This window comes from Drosophila nasuta, chromosome 3, assembly GCF_023558535.2.
Source record: "Drosophila nasuta strain 15112-1781.00 chromosome 3, ASM2355853v1, whole genome shotgun sequence".
Lineage (NCBI taxonomy): Eukaryota > Metazoa > Arthropoda > Insecta > Diptera > Drosophilidae > Drosophila > Drosophila nasuta.
The window spans coordinates 17774029-17790458 of record NC_083457.1 but is presented as its reverse complement, the minus strand read 5'-3'; the positions used below and the strand labels follow the sequence as shown (position 1 = coordinate 17790458).

The following is a 16430-nucleotide window of genomic DNA, read 5'->3' as shown; positions in this document are numbered from 1 at the left end:
CCTGCCTGACGACGCGTTGACCACAAAAAAAATATGCGACACTTTTAAGTATTCTGCGAGGGCAAAAACTATGTCAATTAAGTCAACCGCATACGCATATGTATATCGATTATGTCATATTATTTATTCGAACACAGTCAGTCGTATGTATGTATACACGCACACACAAACGAAATTAACACTTGGCGGCGTCTCCGTCACCGGCATGCCGTGGAAAAAATCGATTGATCAGTTTTAGCTTGTACGTTGAATGCTTTGCAACTCAACTTCATCTCGCACTTATAGTCCACAAGCAGTTATTGCTGATTAACAATTGTATTTGAATTATTGAACACCTTTCTTACAGATTTTTAAATGCAAAATACATAGAAATCACAGCGCGACGTACGTGCATTCGCTTCGGCTTCAGCTTCGTATCCAACGTGACCGTATTCAATAATACTTTTTTTGATTCGAAAATATACCAAGATAAATTGCTTCCTTAATTGCCAGCAGGTTATACTGCATAAAGTATACTACTATTTGTCTTTGTAAGTTTTAATTTTTATTTCTTTTACAAAAGACCCACAGAATATAGAATATACAGAATATATATGTTGATCAACAAATTTGGTAAACGTGAATACCAACAGGCTAGAGTCTAGGAAAAACTCCAAAAAGTATAGGGCGTCATTTTAATCGTTTATTTTTATCGATAAATTCCATGATTCCCAAATTTGAAATCTAATGCAAAAGCTAATTCCATTACTTTTTTAGATTGTATCCAACTTTATTAAATAAACAGTTCAGCAGGTGCACGGCTGCAGTTTGTTTGGACGTTAACAACATTAAACATAATTCGATCGATACGATAATACATATGGAAAATGCGCTTAAAGCACTTCACTGGAAACGGATTCAATGAGCTTGAAAGCCTCCAACACTTCATCATTGGTCAGCAGACGATTGACAGCGATCCTTAGACTTGGACGCACCGGCTTGTGTTCCCTATCCTGTAAGTAGGCCGCTTGTACGACAGCAACGCCTTTTTCAATGCACTACAAAAAGAGCAACGAATTTACGATCAGAAAACAATAATTAATGTCTGCTTTTAGTTTACCTTGTCGGCCACCTTCGCAAGCAACTTGGCCTCTGTTTCAAAGTTGTCACGAGCCTGGGCCACGTACAAATGCTTAACAGGCGACAGCTTATCGCCACGCAGCTGCAGTTTGGTGAAGCCTTGGAACTGGTTGTGGACAAATTGTGACAGCGTTTGGAGCTGCTCAAAGATCTGCGGTTCACGCTCAAAGCGATCCAGTGCTGAAATCGCTGCTTGTGTCAGCATTGGTGGCAGCGAGGCGGAGAATATATAGCCCAAGCCGGACAGACGCTGATGCTCGGCTATAAAATGGGAGCCCACACAGAAGCCGCCAATGGTGGCCATGGATCCCTCCATGCCTGCCGATATCAAGTCGATTTCATCACGCTGCAATTAATAATCTTATATTGACTAAAATTCGCATTAAAAATTTGCTTGCAACATACATCCACATTGAGATACTCGGTGATGCCGCGTCCGTGGCTGCCAAGTGTGCCAAATGAGATCGTTTCGTCCAAAAACAGACGCAACTTATATTGCTTGCGGAGAGCAACCAACTCGGGCAGTGGGCACAGCTCTCCCGTATTCATATAGATGCCTTCAACGACCAGAAAACGACGGGTTTTCTGCGCCTTTTTGGGATTCTTTATATCGCGTTTCTCCTGCTCCTGCAGCAGACGTTCCAAATCTTTGGCATCGTTGTGCTTAAAGTACACAATGGTGCTGCGCGATGCATCCAAGCCCTTTTGTATGGAAAAGTTGACATCTTCATCTCTGTAAAGCAAAGGATCAGTACTTGCTATAAACAATGATAGATTTTTGGTCTTGCGGCTTACACAAAGATGATGTCGCCACGCTTGGCATAGGCGGGAATGGCACTTGCGACCGTCGAGAAGCCATAAGAGTAGACAATGGCCTCCTCCAGGCCCATGAAATTAGCCAAACGATCTTCCAGATCCAAGTGCACATCCATGGTGCCATAGAAACCGCGTGGGCCGCATGAACCGACGCCATATTTGCGCAAACACTTGCAAGCCTCCTCCAGAATCTCGTTGTCCTCAAGGAAGCCCAAGTAGTTGTGCGATGCCAAGTTTAAGCAATCATGTCCGTCGACCACAACCCGCTTGCCGACTTTCGACTGGACGAGGCGAGTACGTAGCAATGGATGCTCGGGATCTGTTTCGCCCACCAATGGCTCTGGCTCGTATTGATCAATGAGGTACTCCTGTTGTTCCTTGGTCAGGCGACGTCCGCCGCGTTTATGCAAGAGCAGCCAGACTACTGTGATCAGCAGCAAAGTTTCCAGCACCAGCGCAAAGGTCGGCGTCTGTAAATTAACATCGAAGCACATGTGAGACATACATAACTCTATACTTATTTATGTATGTGTATGCATGCATATGGATATTAAGTATTAGTCGCTCTACTCACGTTGCGAAAGATGCTGCCGATTTCGTTGAACAATTGTATACCAATCATTGTGCCAGCGAATTGATCTCTGAGCTGTTTATTTTATTACTCTGTGCGCTGCAAGTGTGAAAAAATCAATTAAAAGTCACGCCGCCCGTCTTTTTTTTAGTGTTCTATGCGTCATACAAACAATGCTTTCTTATCGCTCGTACACTCACACATTACACATATGTTGCACATACCTTACGAGTGGGTATTATTCAGTTATGTTCGCGGTAAAGCCAATGATATTGACAGATAATACCTTCCACCAGCACACAAATTCACTTTCGATCTTATCAAAATAGAATAGGCTGGTGCATAAATATCGATGACAGTATCGATGCTTTTGCTATTTTAAATGTATCGATTTCTGTTGATAAATATCGACTATTTTTGCAACCAAGTATAATTATTATTGTTTTAAATGAAAACTTTTAATGTAGGTTTGGATGAATTGTTGCACTCTTAGATGTCATTTTAATTTTTATTTAAGCCTTTTGTATTAAAATGTAAGAATTATAAATATTATAAGTATTATAACCAGATATATCGAACTCAAGCGCGAATTTTGAGCGGAAAAAGTTCAAATTTCTTAAAGACATTGGGATGTCTTTAATCATTGCCGAAATTTTAATGACTTCAATAACTTATTGAAAGTAATATTTTAATACAAGATATACCTTTATGTATATTAATAACATAAATCTTTAAATCTTCAACCACACAATAATCAAAAATAAATTAATTGATCACCCACTGCGCATTGCTTCAAAACGTTTAAAATTGCTACCTAACTCTGAAAAATGTATGTGTTCAATATATGTGTGTCCATATGACATACATATTAATATGTTTAGCCAACCATGACTGAATGAAAACGCAATTGTATGTTTATATTTTGGTTTTTGTATGTATATAGATTTATTTGTTAAATTTTATGTTTGTTTTTTAGTATGTCTTCCAGTTTTTTATTATAAAAAAGTAATGTAAAAATAAAACAATAAAGATAATTAAACGTTAAAACAAATTGTACTGTCCTAGATATATAATGAGCCAAACGAAATTCACTTAATTGCTTCAAAGGAACCAACCAATAATTATTCAAAAGCAAAAGTTGGACTGACAAAGTAGTAAATACAATATTTGTTGTTAAAATTAACAGCTCAGTTTCTGATACATTTTACAGTTATTCTTGTTTAGTTGTTTGTTTTTATATTTTTTCTTTTATTCTTTTCTTTCATTCCAGAGACGCTTAAAAACTGTCTAAACTAATTTTGTTTGTTTGTTTGTTTCTTGTTTATTTTGTGTTTTGTGATTTAAAAACTAGTATTTAAAGTTGCTTGGTTTTACTTCTGCGTGTGTTGTGATTTGTTGCTTTGTTGGTTTTCTAAATGAGGCGCGACAAAGAAGATTGTTGAGTGAGTCAATAATTTTGCACTTATTTCTTGTCAACGCCCGCATTGGACTGTGTAGAGTATGAATAAGGAGACCAATAATGATTGGTGGCACCGCCATCATTATTGCCAGTGGTGCCCGTAGTACCGCTCGAATTGCCACCGGCATTATTGGCCACCGTGCCCCCTCCGGCGCCCTGTTGTTGTTGCTGCAAGCGTTTTTATATGTATTTATTCCTCTATTCTAAACTGAATTAAGTGTCTTGGGCTTACCTGCCACCAGGACATCCATTGCTGTTGCTGTTGTTGCTGCTGCTGTTGTTGATCAGCGCCTTGCCAGGCTTGTGGCTGCTGCTGTTGTTGCTGGTTGCCATAACCTGCTTGGGATATATACACACAACATTACAACTCGCATTAGATTCCAAAAGTATTGAAAAAGCTACGATGCACCGCCGCCCCAACAACTCAACTCATAATGCAACTAACTCGCTCGCCAACAAAAGACCATATACAGACATTAGAAAATCATGTAAATCATTTCAAATTCAAGTTTGGAATTTTATTAGCGGCGCCACAAACAGAGCGAGAGGGTTTCATATAAGTTAAGAAGTGGTTGTCGCCTTGCGGATGCTGATGCGCTACCTACCCTGCATCTGGTTATAGGTCCAATATTGTTGTTGCTGGCCCGCGGTCTGTTGTTGCTGCTGCTGCTGGTATTGTTGCTGCTGTGGCTGCTGTTGCTGCCAGACACCAGGCTGATGATGCTGCTGCTGCTGCGTTTGCTGCTGCTGATGGTGCTGGGCATAGGTGCTCCACTTGCCGCTCAGTGCGGACTGTAATCAGATTTTAGATTCAGGGTTAAACTCAATGGACAAACAAAATATATGGAGGACTACGTACCTTGGAGCCAGTCTGCTGGTTGCCACCAGACGACTGTTGCTTGTACTGATCATAGCCAGGTTGGCCCGCACTATTGCCGTACTTGGGCAGCACTTGGGCAGCTGACCGCTCATAGCCACCGCGACTATCTTCTTTGGTGTCGCGGTGGCCATGCCGAAAATCCCGTTGTTGATGATTGCCGCCACCGGAGCGATAGCTGCTCTGGCTGCTGCCACGATTGCGATCGTTGCTACCCATTCGATTGCGATCGTTGCCGCCACGGTCTCGATCGCGATAATCTCGCGAACTGCCGCCACCACCGTAGCCGCGATCATCGTAGCCGCTGCGACGATTGTTTTGCATCCAATTCTGTTGGCCACCGCCACCGCCGCCTCCTCCTCCGCCGCCACCACTGCTACCATAGCCGCGGTTGCGATTGTCATAACCACGACTACCACCACCACCGCCGCCGCCACCATAGCCGCGATCATCGTAGCCACTTCTGCGATTATTCTGCATCCAATTCTGCTGGCCACCGCCACCGCCGCCTCCACCACCGCTGCCATAGTTGCGGCTGCGATTGTCATAGCCACGGCTACCACCGCCGCCGCCTCCACCACCGCTGCCGCCTCCTCCACCACTGGAGTAACTGCCGCCACCGCCGCGCCGCGAGTCGTTCCAACGACTCTCATGCCGTTGGCCACCGCCTCCGCCGCCGCCATAATCACGTCGCCTATCATCAAAGTGTCGATTGCGATGCCGATCATCGCGACGATAATTGTCGCGTCCGCCACGGGATCTCTTGTCACGCGATCTGTCCGCATCGATGGCCTTCTTGCCCTTCTCATTGTACTTCTTGACCTCAGCCTTGGCCTCGTCACCGTTCAGCTCCGTGTAGATGATGTCATCGAACCATCCAAACTCCAGTGAGGGCAATGTGAAATTCGCTGCAAAAAGATTATGCAAAACATTTTAGTTCAAGGCTGCATTATGCAATACTGTGGTGAATTTAATTAATTTTCTTTTTTCTTTTTTGTTTAATCAGTTTTACACATTACAGTTTATAAAGAGTAGAAGGAACGGGGAAGGTGAGGAATGACACAGCTGGGAATAAGTAGTAAAACAAACGTCAGAGATCAACGAGGGAAAATGTTCCTTGCACATCGGACAAATCTATATAAATACACTTTGGATACAGAACCAAATTCAAAGAATATATTTCAAGTAATTGAAACGGACAAAAGAATAAAATCGGTTAATTAAATATCAGAGATTTATAAGTAGTCAAATATATTTGAAAAAAAAGAACAGAATTTTTCTCGAATTCGAAATTTGTTTGATCTATTTATCTTATATCAAAAAGTTTTGTAAAAATATATTATAAAATCGGACAACTGATACTCAATGGTTGAAAAAGTTGAGATAAAGTCAATTGAATTATTTTAAAATATCGGATCAACAACCCTAACTTGAAACGAGGAACTTAAGATTGTATTATTGTAGTATTCGAATTATGTTTAGGTCGAACACATTTCACAGCTTAGCTGGGTTGGTATGAGGGGCAATGCTGGGATAATTTATCAAAATGAAAATCCAAAAAAAATATAAATTTTAAATATGCTTAAGAATTATAGAATATAGAAAAAATAGTTGACATTACATAAAAGATTGCAGCTGCTTACAAACTAAATATAAATGTTACATTCATTATAAGCATTAAATACATAATATATATATAGGTTTTCGTTTTATATATATCTGCATGAATATTTTGACACTTTCGCTAGGTACAGTATAGAACAATTATTATTATAATTATAGTTTTTTTTTATTTTGGTTTTAAGTTCGTTGCTTGGTTGTGGTGGAGAATATTTACCTCGTAAGTTATTTATTGTTGATTCTTTAACTGTAAAAGCATTTCCCTTTTCCTCTTTTTCGGCGATGCGACGTTTCAATTCATCTTCGCCGGGTATGCAAACAACCGCAATACGCTTGAAGTCGCTAAAACCTTTCATTTTACGTCGCTGGGCCGAGGCATACGCATTCGTCTACAAGAATATTACAGGTGTTGGTTTTGGTTGTTGGTTGATTTTTTTTGGTTGTTGTTGGGTTGAGTTGGGCGGTTGTTTGTTGTTGGATGTTGCGTTGCAGTTGTAACTTTTTTATTGGTCGGGTTAGAGGCAAGCCAAGTTGAGAAACACGTTGATGATTGTTGCAAGTTGTTGCATGTTGCCGGGGTGCCGCCGGACCACTCCCCGCACCAACCCCTCGCTGATACGTTGAGCCCTCTCGCTTATAAACTAACACATACCTGAGAGATTGCATACGAAATGCATTTTGCAGATGATGCACAAGACACAACTCTTGGTGGTCTGTGCAACATCAATTTGCTGCCGGAAAACTCACTCCGCCGGGGAGTTGTTGTTGTTGTTTAATATTTGACAACACAAATATTGAATCTGCTTACGGAATGGCAGGACGAAACAACAGTTGACTTAATAATTTTTGCGTATGTATATTAGACATAATTATATTGTAGTAATATGCATGTAGTATTTTGTATAAAACTAAACTAAATTGTTCTTAATTTTTTTGTTTTCTTGCAGAGGTTTCTGCCGGCATTTAGAGAGATAGAGAGTAGGTAACAGGTATAGTAGACATACTAATACGATACGATACGATTGAGATATTATGTGATAAGTCTTATTTGTTGTAGTCGAACAATTTTCGAATATTTTTTTTTGGTATTGTGTATTTGGTTGTTACTTACAGTGGCTTCCTTGCCGCACGCTTCCCGTATCCATCCTTCATAAATACATACATACATTTCATTTCATCTCCATCTCCAAATCCATTTTCCAATCTCCATCTTCATCATCTCTCATTTTGCCCCTGTTTTACAGTCAACTGTTGCCAACCTATAACTTAAGCTACAAGATACAGATACAAATACTTACAAACCTCACACTTATTCGCACTAATTATCGGATCAACTTAGAACCTAACACATACCTGATACCTTTTTACCAGGCATTGTTGGCGTCCTATGACGCTTGGGCTTTTCCCTTTGTCTGATTTTTATCTGATTCACTCTCATTTATACATGAGCGCAATTCAAATGCATATTTCAAAATTGTACAAAACAAAAACATACAAAAAAAGAGATATTGTAACAGATCCTTAGAAAGGATCTGCGCGCAAATTATATATACACATAAGTATATATATCACGCATCATCAACGCATAATTCTCGCTTGTTTCGTGGTTCGGTTCGGTTTTTTTTTTTCATTCGAGTGTGGCATATGTTTGTATAAGTATGTGTAAGTGTTAACGATGTGTATATGTGTGTAAGTTTCATGTGCTCTTGTATGTGTTGCGAGTGAGTGTGTTTGTTGTTTGTGTGTGTGTGGTAGGGGTCATTTGTTTGATGTTTTACCTGATCGAGTATGAAATTGCGTCGTCGCTTCATGGCAATATCTTCCAAGGCGCCCAGACTATTCAAGCAAATCTCGTAGACTTTATCCCAACGACCCTTGTGTACAGTTTTGCGCGATTCGCCGTCGATCTGGAATTTTGAAAAGGAAAAAACGTATCCTTAAGTACAAATGCAAATTTATAAATACCAAGAAATGTGTGCAAGCAAACCAACAACTTATCTTTCAAACTTCTACTCTTAGTTAATTATTGATTACAAAGATTCCACATACATTCAGAAATTTCCATAATCAAGTTAATAAATACTATTTTAGTCTTCACACTCACCGTCATTTTGGCTATGATAGTATCAGGTCCAATGATCTCGTAACGCTTGTCCAGGTTTTCAGACACATGCTTCTGTGTCCAGTGTGTCTTGCCTGCACCAGGCAGACCGACAAGTAGAATGACTTCGCATTGCTTACGTGATTCGGCACGCTGTGGTCCGGCAATCAATTGCTCGGTAGGCACCAGAGCCAATAGTATATAGCCCGGTAATAAGGTGACAGTATCACGGGGAACGGGCACTACATCCTCGTACTCTTCTTCAGTGGATTTTGGTTTTTCGCTTGCTGCCGACTTATCGGTCTCTGCATCGGTTTTAACGCGCTTGTTTGGCGATGGACCATCCTCATCCTCCTCTTCGACATTAGCTGTCGTAGTGGCATCCTCCTTGGGTGTAGCTGCAACTTCAGCTTTAGAATCAGCTTCTTCGGTGCTCTTTTCAGCATCAATTTGGCTATCGCCGTTGGCAACAGCAGCTGCCTCTGGTGGAACCTCGGCTGCTGCTTCAGCTGCAAGTTTGAATGAAATTACGTTTAATTATGCAAATGGTTTCAGAAAATGTTAAGTGTATTACCTGGCTCGACGGCCTGATCTTGGGTGACTTCAGCTGCTTCGGCGGGTTGTGCCTGCTCCGATTGTGCCTCCTCATCAGCATCCGCTTCTTTAGATGGCTCGTCCTCAGCAGTTTCAGTTGTATTAGCTTTTTCCTCAGATTTATCGCCTTCATCTGATTTCTCGGCATCGGCGGGCTTGCTGTCGTCTTCCTTCTTCTCGAGCTCATCGTCATCGGCGGTTGCCTCATCGAGCACCTTCCATTTATCACCATCGTTGACATCATCTTTGGGTGACTCGGCACGTTGCTTGCGACGCTTGCGCGTTGGCCTTTCGGCATTGACGAGCAGCTCTTCGCCATTGGCAAAGTTCACAGTGAACTCGTAGCCCTTGGTAACAATGTGCGGAAATAGCGCTTCCTCCTCACCCAGGATGGTTTTCTCAAACTCATGGGCCACACCGAGATCCTCGCCATTGAGCGTGTACTTGATGTTGCACGGTGTGCTCTCTAGATCCAAATAGCAACCGATAACATCATCCAATTGATATGGCTTGCCATAGCTTGTGAATTCGCCATTGTTGGCCTTACGGCCGTTTTCGCAATAGCCGAAGGAATGTTCTGCCTCGCCCAACAGCATCGATGACTTTGGCGTTGAGAAGCCCACGCGAAAACCGCGCACATTTGGTTCATCGCGGAAATGATGCGAATTCTCTGGCACCGTCTCCTCAGAGAGCCGCACCTCAAAGCACACCTTGCCCTCACGTACTCCATAATTGGCACGTGCGCCTGACCAGATCAGCGAGTAGATTTCTGCAGTCAGTGGCTTGGCTGATGTGAAATTGGTGGTGTCAATACGGAGATGGAGATCCGAATCAACTAGAAAGTACAAGAATTGGATTAGGATCGTTGTACACTCTACATGAAGGTTTCAAATATGTGCTACTTACGCCAGCTGAGTCCCACTTGATTTTCCGCAATGGTGGGCTCATCTTCGGCCACAGTGCGTTCTTCTGCAGCAGCAGCTGCCGCTTTGGAGTCACGTTTGTCGCCGCTGCGACGCTTTGGTGAGCGCGAGTTGCTACGGGAACGTGAATTGCTGTGCGATCGTTTACGTCGTTCCGTGGTCTTGGCTTGATCCGAATTGTCCTTGTCCTGCTGCGTTTGCTCGTCAGTTTTGACAGTGGCATTAGCGGCGTCCTCGTCGACTTCCATTTTTTCAGTGTCGCCGTTTGATTGATGTGAATTATCATGCTCTTCTTCCGTTTTATCCGGTTGCGCTTGCTGGTTGGAGTCATTAGACTCTTGATCGGCTTCGTCTTCTTCATTTTTGCTGGCTTCATCTGTCATGGCCACATCTTCTTCATTCTGCTCGGCTTGTGAGGCAGCTGTACTACCAGCTGCATCCGTCTCTTCCTCTTCTGCTTCCTCTTGTTCCTGTTCCATATTATTCGGCTCTTCTTCGTTTTCTTGTGCATCATCTTCTTCTTCGTCCTCTTCATCGGCTTGTTCAATTTCAGCCACAGCAGCAGGCTTGGCATCAACCTCAGACTCGTGACCAGCGGTTGCCGGTTGTTCCTCCTCCTCTAGAGTCTCCAGATTCGGTTCGGTGGCGACCGGTGCCGCTGCAACCGGTGATGGAGACCGTGACATTGATCGCGTCCGACGTTGACGTCGACTTGGTGTCAATGGAGCGCCATCTGCTGCGTAAAAAATGCATTATTTATGTATATTAATGATATTATATTTGTGTGCTTATGTAAGGCGAGTTTACAATTAAAAACACGCTAAGCCGCGTTACACGTACGCATACATTCACACAACACTTTTACACATAAACATTCAAATACACAACTAAAAACGCAATGATGCATACACACACTCGCGCACGCATACATACACACAAATATACACACACAGCTTACCTCCATCGCCGCCGCCGGCACCACCTTCTACATGTGCCCGCAAACGTTCGATGAGCACAGCTTTAACTCCTTTGGTATCCAGACCACGCGTTTGTAATTCGGTACGCAGGTCGACCACCTTCATCTTGTCCAGCTTCGCCAAATCCATTTTTTCGCTTCAATCTTGAATGGCGGCAGCAGCGCGTCACGCACAGAAATACACACAAACACACACACTCTCGCGCACAACTGAGACGGAGGCGGAAAGAAAAACTTCGAATTGAGTAGGTGAAAAGAATGTGAAATTCGCGATTTTAAACTTCAGACTATTGAATTAAGTTCTATTTCGCAAATAAAGCGAATTAAATGTACTTTCGCAATTGCATTCGCATTTATTGCGAATAAATAATGGCTAAAACCTATACCGAGAACGCGTTGATGTGAAGTTGGCTGCGATTAGAATGCAAGGAATGCCAAACGCTATCGATTAGTCATTTTGTATTTTATTTTTTATGATATATCGATATTTTATATAAGTCGTCAAGTATTTTAGTGAATATCGATATTTCTCAGCAGCAGTGTTTTTGGTGCATTAGCAGTTGAGTTCAATGCTTTTTGATTTTTAGAAAGTTGGCAACAAACCGTGGCTAAGGAATTTGTTTGAAAATATTTTGTAGTGTCGGCAAATTTCAATAAACAGTGTTTTGGAAAAACTTTCAAGAATTTAAAGGGAAAACCTTCAAACTCTGGTCCGCTCAAAGTAGGATATTTTTACTAAAAAACTAAGCGTTTTAAAGCGAGTTTCTTTATTTCTGGCTTCTTATAATTACAAAATTATTATTTATTGACTAAACCATCTATAATACACAATAATTGTAAGTTAAGAGTATTTGGCGGGAAATATTTTCTTTTTATTCGTTGCCACATTTGCCAGCAGATTATTTTCGTGTAGTGGCATTGCAATTGAGAGTTGCCACGTTTTCAGTATTTAATATTTGGAAAATATGGCAACGAAACCTTAAGTAGTCAATTTGTATGCAACTATTTGAGGACTCCGTGGCGCAACGGTAGCGCGTCTGACTCCAGATCAGAAGGTTGCGTGTTCGATTCACGTCGGGGTCAGATCCAAAAATTTCTTTTTAACCAATTTTCTTGCCTTTTGATCATTATTGTTATGAAACACTAAAAATGTATTTTAGCATTTTTGTTAAAATAAATATTAAACCATGAATGGTTAGAATTTGCAAACTTACTGCTGTAGTATAATTTATTTACCAATTTGCATTCTATATTCAAGACTGACAGCAGCGGCAATAATTTCATCACACAAACAATATAAATTAGATTGTCAGTAACACTAGTAGGTAAGAGTTATTATTGGAACCGTGATTACTTGAGCGTTGTTGTCAGCTCATAAATTAAGTATATACTTAATAAATAAACATACATATGTATATAGAAATATATAATATTGAGTTGCGATATTGTTGTTGATTTCTACAATAAAGTGAGTTAATTATTAGATACAATAGAAATTTGTAATTAGTTTTATTTGGGCTCTTCAAAAAATTATACCTTTAATTAGATAGATCACACTCTTAGATTAATCTAGAAAATGCCGTAAACGGACAAGGCATAGTTGCCTATAAGTGTATAATTAACTTGGCAAATACACATTTGCATAACCAATATATTCACCTACCGAATTCCATTTATGGTTAAAAAAACAACAAAAGTTAAACCACGACAATCGAATGTGTTCGACAAGAAGGTATTTTAATCTAATATTCTGTAATTCACTAAAATCCTATTTTTTTAATAACCATGATTTGTTTTCGGACTTGTAGCCAATGTTTAATTAAAGTCTATATAAGCCATGTTTAGGTGAGTAAGTATTATAATAACATTCGATCACAACACCTACATACATGTAAGCAAAACACCCACATTATTTTCAACATACCTTAACTTTCAATATTAAATGCAAATTTGACTTATTTTTTCACAATTTTTTTATTACGTGTAATAATAAATACATATCAATAAAAATAAAAAACTCAAATACAACGCTTAGGTTAATTTCAATGTGTAACCGAAGAGAACATAGAAAAAGTAGTATGTATGTTGTAATTCGGAGAAAGTGTTCCCAAAATATTATCAGTAGAACAATACATTGTTAGTAGATGCTACACTTCATATTTCACTCTCACTTAATGTTGAACTACCTTGAAGCGTTTAGCCTCGGCATAGTCCCTGGGATCGGAAAAGTTACGCTCAGGTATGATGCGCACATCGTTTGGATCGGTAACGAATTCTCCGCTCCAAGTGGGTGGCAAAATGGTTGGATCCGTGTTGTAGTCGAAGTAGTCCTGATCATCGGAACGATTGCGCTCGGGTTTGATCCGTGTCTCACCACTTTTGACAAAGGTGCCGTCCCATGCGGTGGGCAAGACAATAGGTTCCGTATTGAATCCATAAAAGTTGTTTGTATTAGTCACATTTTGATTGTAGCGACGGATTTTCGATACATTGTTGACAGCACCGTCAGGATACTCGAATTTGCCATTCCATCCCTCGCATTTAATGGGTATGTAGTCGTTTTTCTTGCGCAATGCCATTTTTATGATTTTTCGTAGACTTCGTTTCGTATATGTTTCGAGAGTGTGGAACGATGCGCGCTCGACGCGTTTTAAAAATCGATTGACTTCTCCAAACGCCAGCGATATTCTAAAATATGATTTCACTCTGCTTTGCCTCTAACATTGACTGGAATTGATTGTTATTTTTTGTTTACTTGGCCCAGCTATCGACCCACACGTTCATTTAAATCGCTGACGTCAGTTAACACCAAGCTCGAAACGTGTTGGCAATGTCAGCTCAGCTCAGCTCAAGTCAGTTCAGCTCTGAGGTTGCCACCTCCACAGGTCGGCATTTTGTTTTGTTGAGCAATCTCAGTAACAGTACAATACGATTCCGCGTCTCTGACGATTACCATAAAAGACGACAAAAATAAACACCAGCTCTCTAACAGCTCCCTGCTGAAGCTGAAGCGGAATCAAGCTGTTGATCGCTGTCTTCGAGTCGAATCTGTCATTTTAATATGGCCATTATAATTGCCGCCAGTTACGTGATTCATATGTCTCAACTGGGCGATTTCAAATTATATAAATAAAGCTGTTCTCTATTCTTGTTTTCATGTTTTTTTTTTTTGTATCATTTGCTTAGATTTATTTGTGGGCTTGTTGTTTACTAGATCAAGTGTCAAAGATATTAGGAAGTAATTAGCAAGCATAACATCAAAGAGAGTATTCGAATTACGCATGCTCTGTAGAAATAAAAATATTAATTTTATCGTCTTTGTCAGTTTTTGTTACGAATGAGAGGGATTAGAAAACGCCATATTCTTTCTTTTTCACTTTTATTCTCAGTATGTGAGGAAGCTCAAATTGAGTGTGCTCGACTGTGAGATACCCGCAACCCATTTTCTATTAAACCATATTCTAATAATATACCAAATTAATATACCATAAAATAATAAAATATATCGAAGATTATATTTGGTATATGGAGTGCAAAATATACCAGATTGTCAGTCAAAGAAACTAACCTGTATTTTTAAATAACTTCTGAAATTTGTATCGGATAGCAAACAAATTTTCAGGATTTGTGCATGCAATATGCAATATTATTGTATGTATTATTGTAGATTCAAAATTACGCTTGTTAATCGATATTTATCCATTAACGCGGGCGGAAGTGGAAGTGGTAAAAATCTAAAACAAACTTGATCTGAGTGCCAACTTGATCATACGGACAGACGCAGACAAACAGACGGACTTGGCTATATCGTCTTATCTCTTGCCGCTAATCAAAAATATATGTATGTATGTGTATAGTATACACTGTATACATATATTATGGGGTCGGAAATAATTCGTTTTGCCTGGTACATACATACATATATGTATTTCCTGCAGGCACAAAGTTGTAATACCCTTCTACGACCCCTCATGCGATCGGTTGTTGCTATCGAGACTCAGTTGTTTTGGTTGACATTTAGTTTTTTTGTATTGTTTTATTGAAAATAGGTATCTCACAGTCGAGCACATTCGTCTGTAGTTTTCTTAAGTGCTTATTCTAGTTTCAACTCATATATTAAAATATCAATTATAGAACCTACATATGTTTAATTTCACATTAATGATAATTGAAGAAATTAAAAAAAATTTAATCTGAAACAATTTAATTTAATTTAATTGCAGTCACTTTTGATGTACAAGATGGGAGTGTCATTATCCATACTATTGTCAAAAGCTTTTAATTTGTCCTATGTGTTTAGTTAATATGCTTTTCAATCAAGGTCACTGGAGTTGTGAAGTATTTTGTCTGCCTTCCATCCCTGGTTTCTCATCACTTTCCCCATTATTTGCGCCAAATGACACACTACATAATTTACACTGACAACTTTTCGGCAAGCAGCGGCAATTTATCAAGTCACGTGCAAAGCTGCAGCATCAAATACCTCACAGTAATTAAAGACTACAACGAGAAACCGCAAGGGCAAGGCAACAATTTTGTTCGACCATTCACCCACACAGACACACCACAGAATGTCAGTTGGCAGCGAGTTCATCGAAGTCGGAGGCAATGCGTGGCAGGCTTACATATGATGCTAGCGACAACAGCGATGCCAGTGTTCGTACCTCGCTCGGATTCCTCTCGCGCTAGCGCTGACGCTGGGAACTCGACCCCATGCCCAAGTCTAGACCGAAGCGAAAGCCTCAACGGAGGCGGTTCCTATCCGCTGCTGCTCGTTAGAAGAAGAAGCGACGTCGCAACATGGTCGTTACCATTGCCCATTGCCGCTTTGGTCGGCAACAGTTTGAAAGTTTTTCATGTCATCGTCGGCTTGCCTCCCAAAGTTGCCTGCTGCTGCTGCTGCCTGTTGCCGGCAATTTCGACGGCTCTCCGTTTGCTGTGCGCCTAGTTGAAAATCCAACTAATTGCTTATTTTAACCCCTTCAAAACTGGGCACACACACACACAATGACAAAGGGAGAGAAAGAGAGAGAGAGAGACGCACACAATGGTCCCCAGCCTGAGCCGGCTTTCGTGTTTATTAATTAACAACACAAAAACCCCAAACCAACAAAGGCAGCACACACACACACATACAAACACATACACCTATACAGCTTAACCCAAGTGTTGTCTCCGGCATTCATTAGTGTTCATTAGTGAAACAAAATGCTCATTTACTTAACTACTCCCGGCTCGTAACGAGCTCTGCTCTACTCTGCTCTCTCTCTCTCTTTCCTTTTCTTCCATCAATGTGCCATGCATTCCCCCCGATCCCTCCACTACCCCCCTCTGTTATGCACTCACTGACGGTTCTGCACTGCACTCACTTATC

The 16430-nt window shown here is 40.7% G+C and overlaps 4 protein-coding genes and 1 non-coding gene across 8 annotated transcripts in view; 1 reads left to right on the top strand and 4 right to left on the bottom strand.

The window, feature by feature from the left end:
- Nucleotides 1–437, bottom strand: part of LOC132791511 (protein hu-li tai shao) — a 29682-nt gene extending 29245 nt beyond the window's left edge. Inside the window, exon 1 of one of the 2 annotated variants that reach the window (XM_060800461.1) lies at nt 345–437. The gene's annotated coding sequence lies outside the window, so the exon portion shown is untranslated. The remainder of the gene's footprint in view (nt 1–344) is intronic. The other variant, XM_060800463.1, reaches the window with a different exon arrangement.
- Nucleotides 438–748: 311 nt separating this feature from the next.
- Nucleotides 749–2873, bottom strand: LOC132791771 (serine palmitoyltransferase 1). The gene is made up of 6 exons (XM_060800822.1): nt 2731–2873; nt 2510–2605; nt 1915–2405; nt 1525–1852; nt 1100–1465; nt 749–1037 (listed from the first exon to the last, which is right to left on the bottom strand). The coding sequence occupies exons 2-6, from the start codon at nt 2555–2557 to the stop codon at nt 873–875; spliced, it is 1398 nt and encodes a 465-aa protein (XP_060656805.1). The 5' UTR covers nt 2558–2605; nt 2731–2873; the 3' UTR covers nt 749–872.
- A 547-nt stretch (nt 2874–3420) lies between these two features.
- On the bottom strand, nt 3421–11482 carry LOC132789134 (heterogeneous nuclear ribonucleoprotein U). 3 transcript variants are annotated; one of them, XM_060796920.1, is made up of 10 exons: nt 11039–11481; nt 10064–10816; nt 9138–9992; nt 8567–9072; nt 8241–8369; nt 6680–6851; nt 4825–5750; nt 4571–4757; nt 4198–4301; nt 3421–4133 (listed from the first exon to the last, which is right to left on the bottom strand). In XM_060796920.1, the coding sequence occupies exons 1-10, from the start codon at nt 11184–11186 to the stop codon at nt 3969–3971; spliced, it is 3945 nt and encodes a 1314-aa protein (XP_060652903.1). In that variant the 5' UTR covers nt 11187–11481; the 3' UTR covers nt 3421–3968. The 3 variants fall into 3 exon arrangements, with proteins under 3 accessions (XP_060652903.1, XP_060652904.1, XP_060652905.1); XM_060796921.1 differs by having other exon boundaries at nt 10064–10813; XM_060796922.1 differs by lacking the exons at nt 3421–4133; nt 4198–4301; nt 4571–4757; nt 6680–6851 and having other exon boundaries at nt 5553–5750; nt 11039–11482.
- A 585-nt stretch (nt 11483–12067) lies between these two features.
- On the top strand, nt 12068–12139 carry Trnaw-cca (transfer RNA tryptophan (anticodon CCA)). Its single transcript has one exon. It is a non-coding gene; the product is annotated as a tRNA-Trp (tRNA).
- An 882-nt stretch (nt 12140–13021) lies between these two features.
- Nucleotides 13022–13749, bottom strand: LOC132789599 (uncharacterized). The gene has a single exon (XM_060797700.1). The coding sequence runs from the start codon at nt 13633–13635 to the stop codon at nt 13228–13230; it is 408 nt and encodes a 135-aa protein (XP_060653683.1). The 5' UTR covers nt 13636–13749; the 3' UTR covers nt 13022–13227.
- Nucleotides 13750–16430: the final 2681 nt, after the last annotated feature.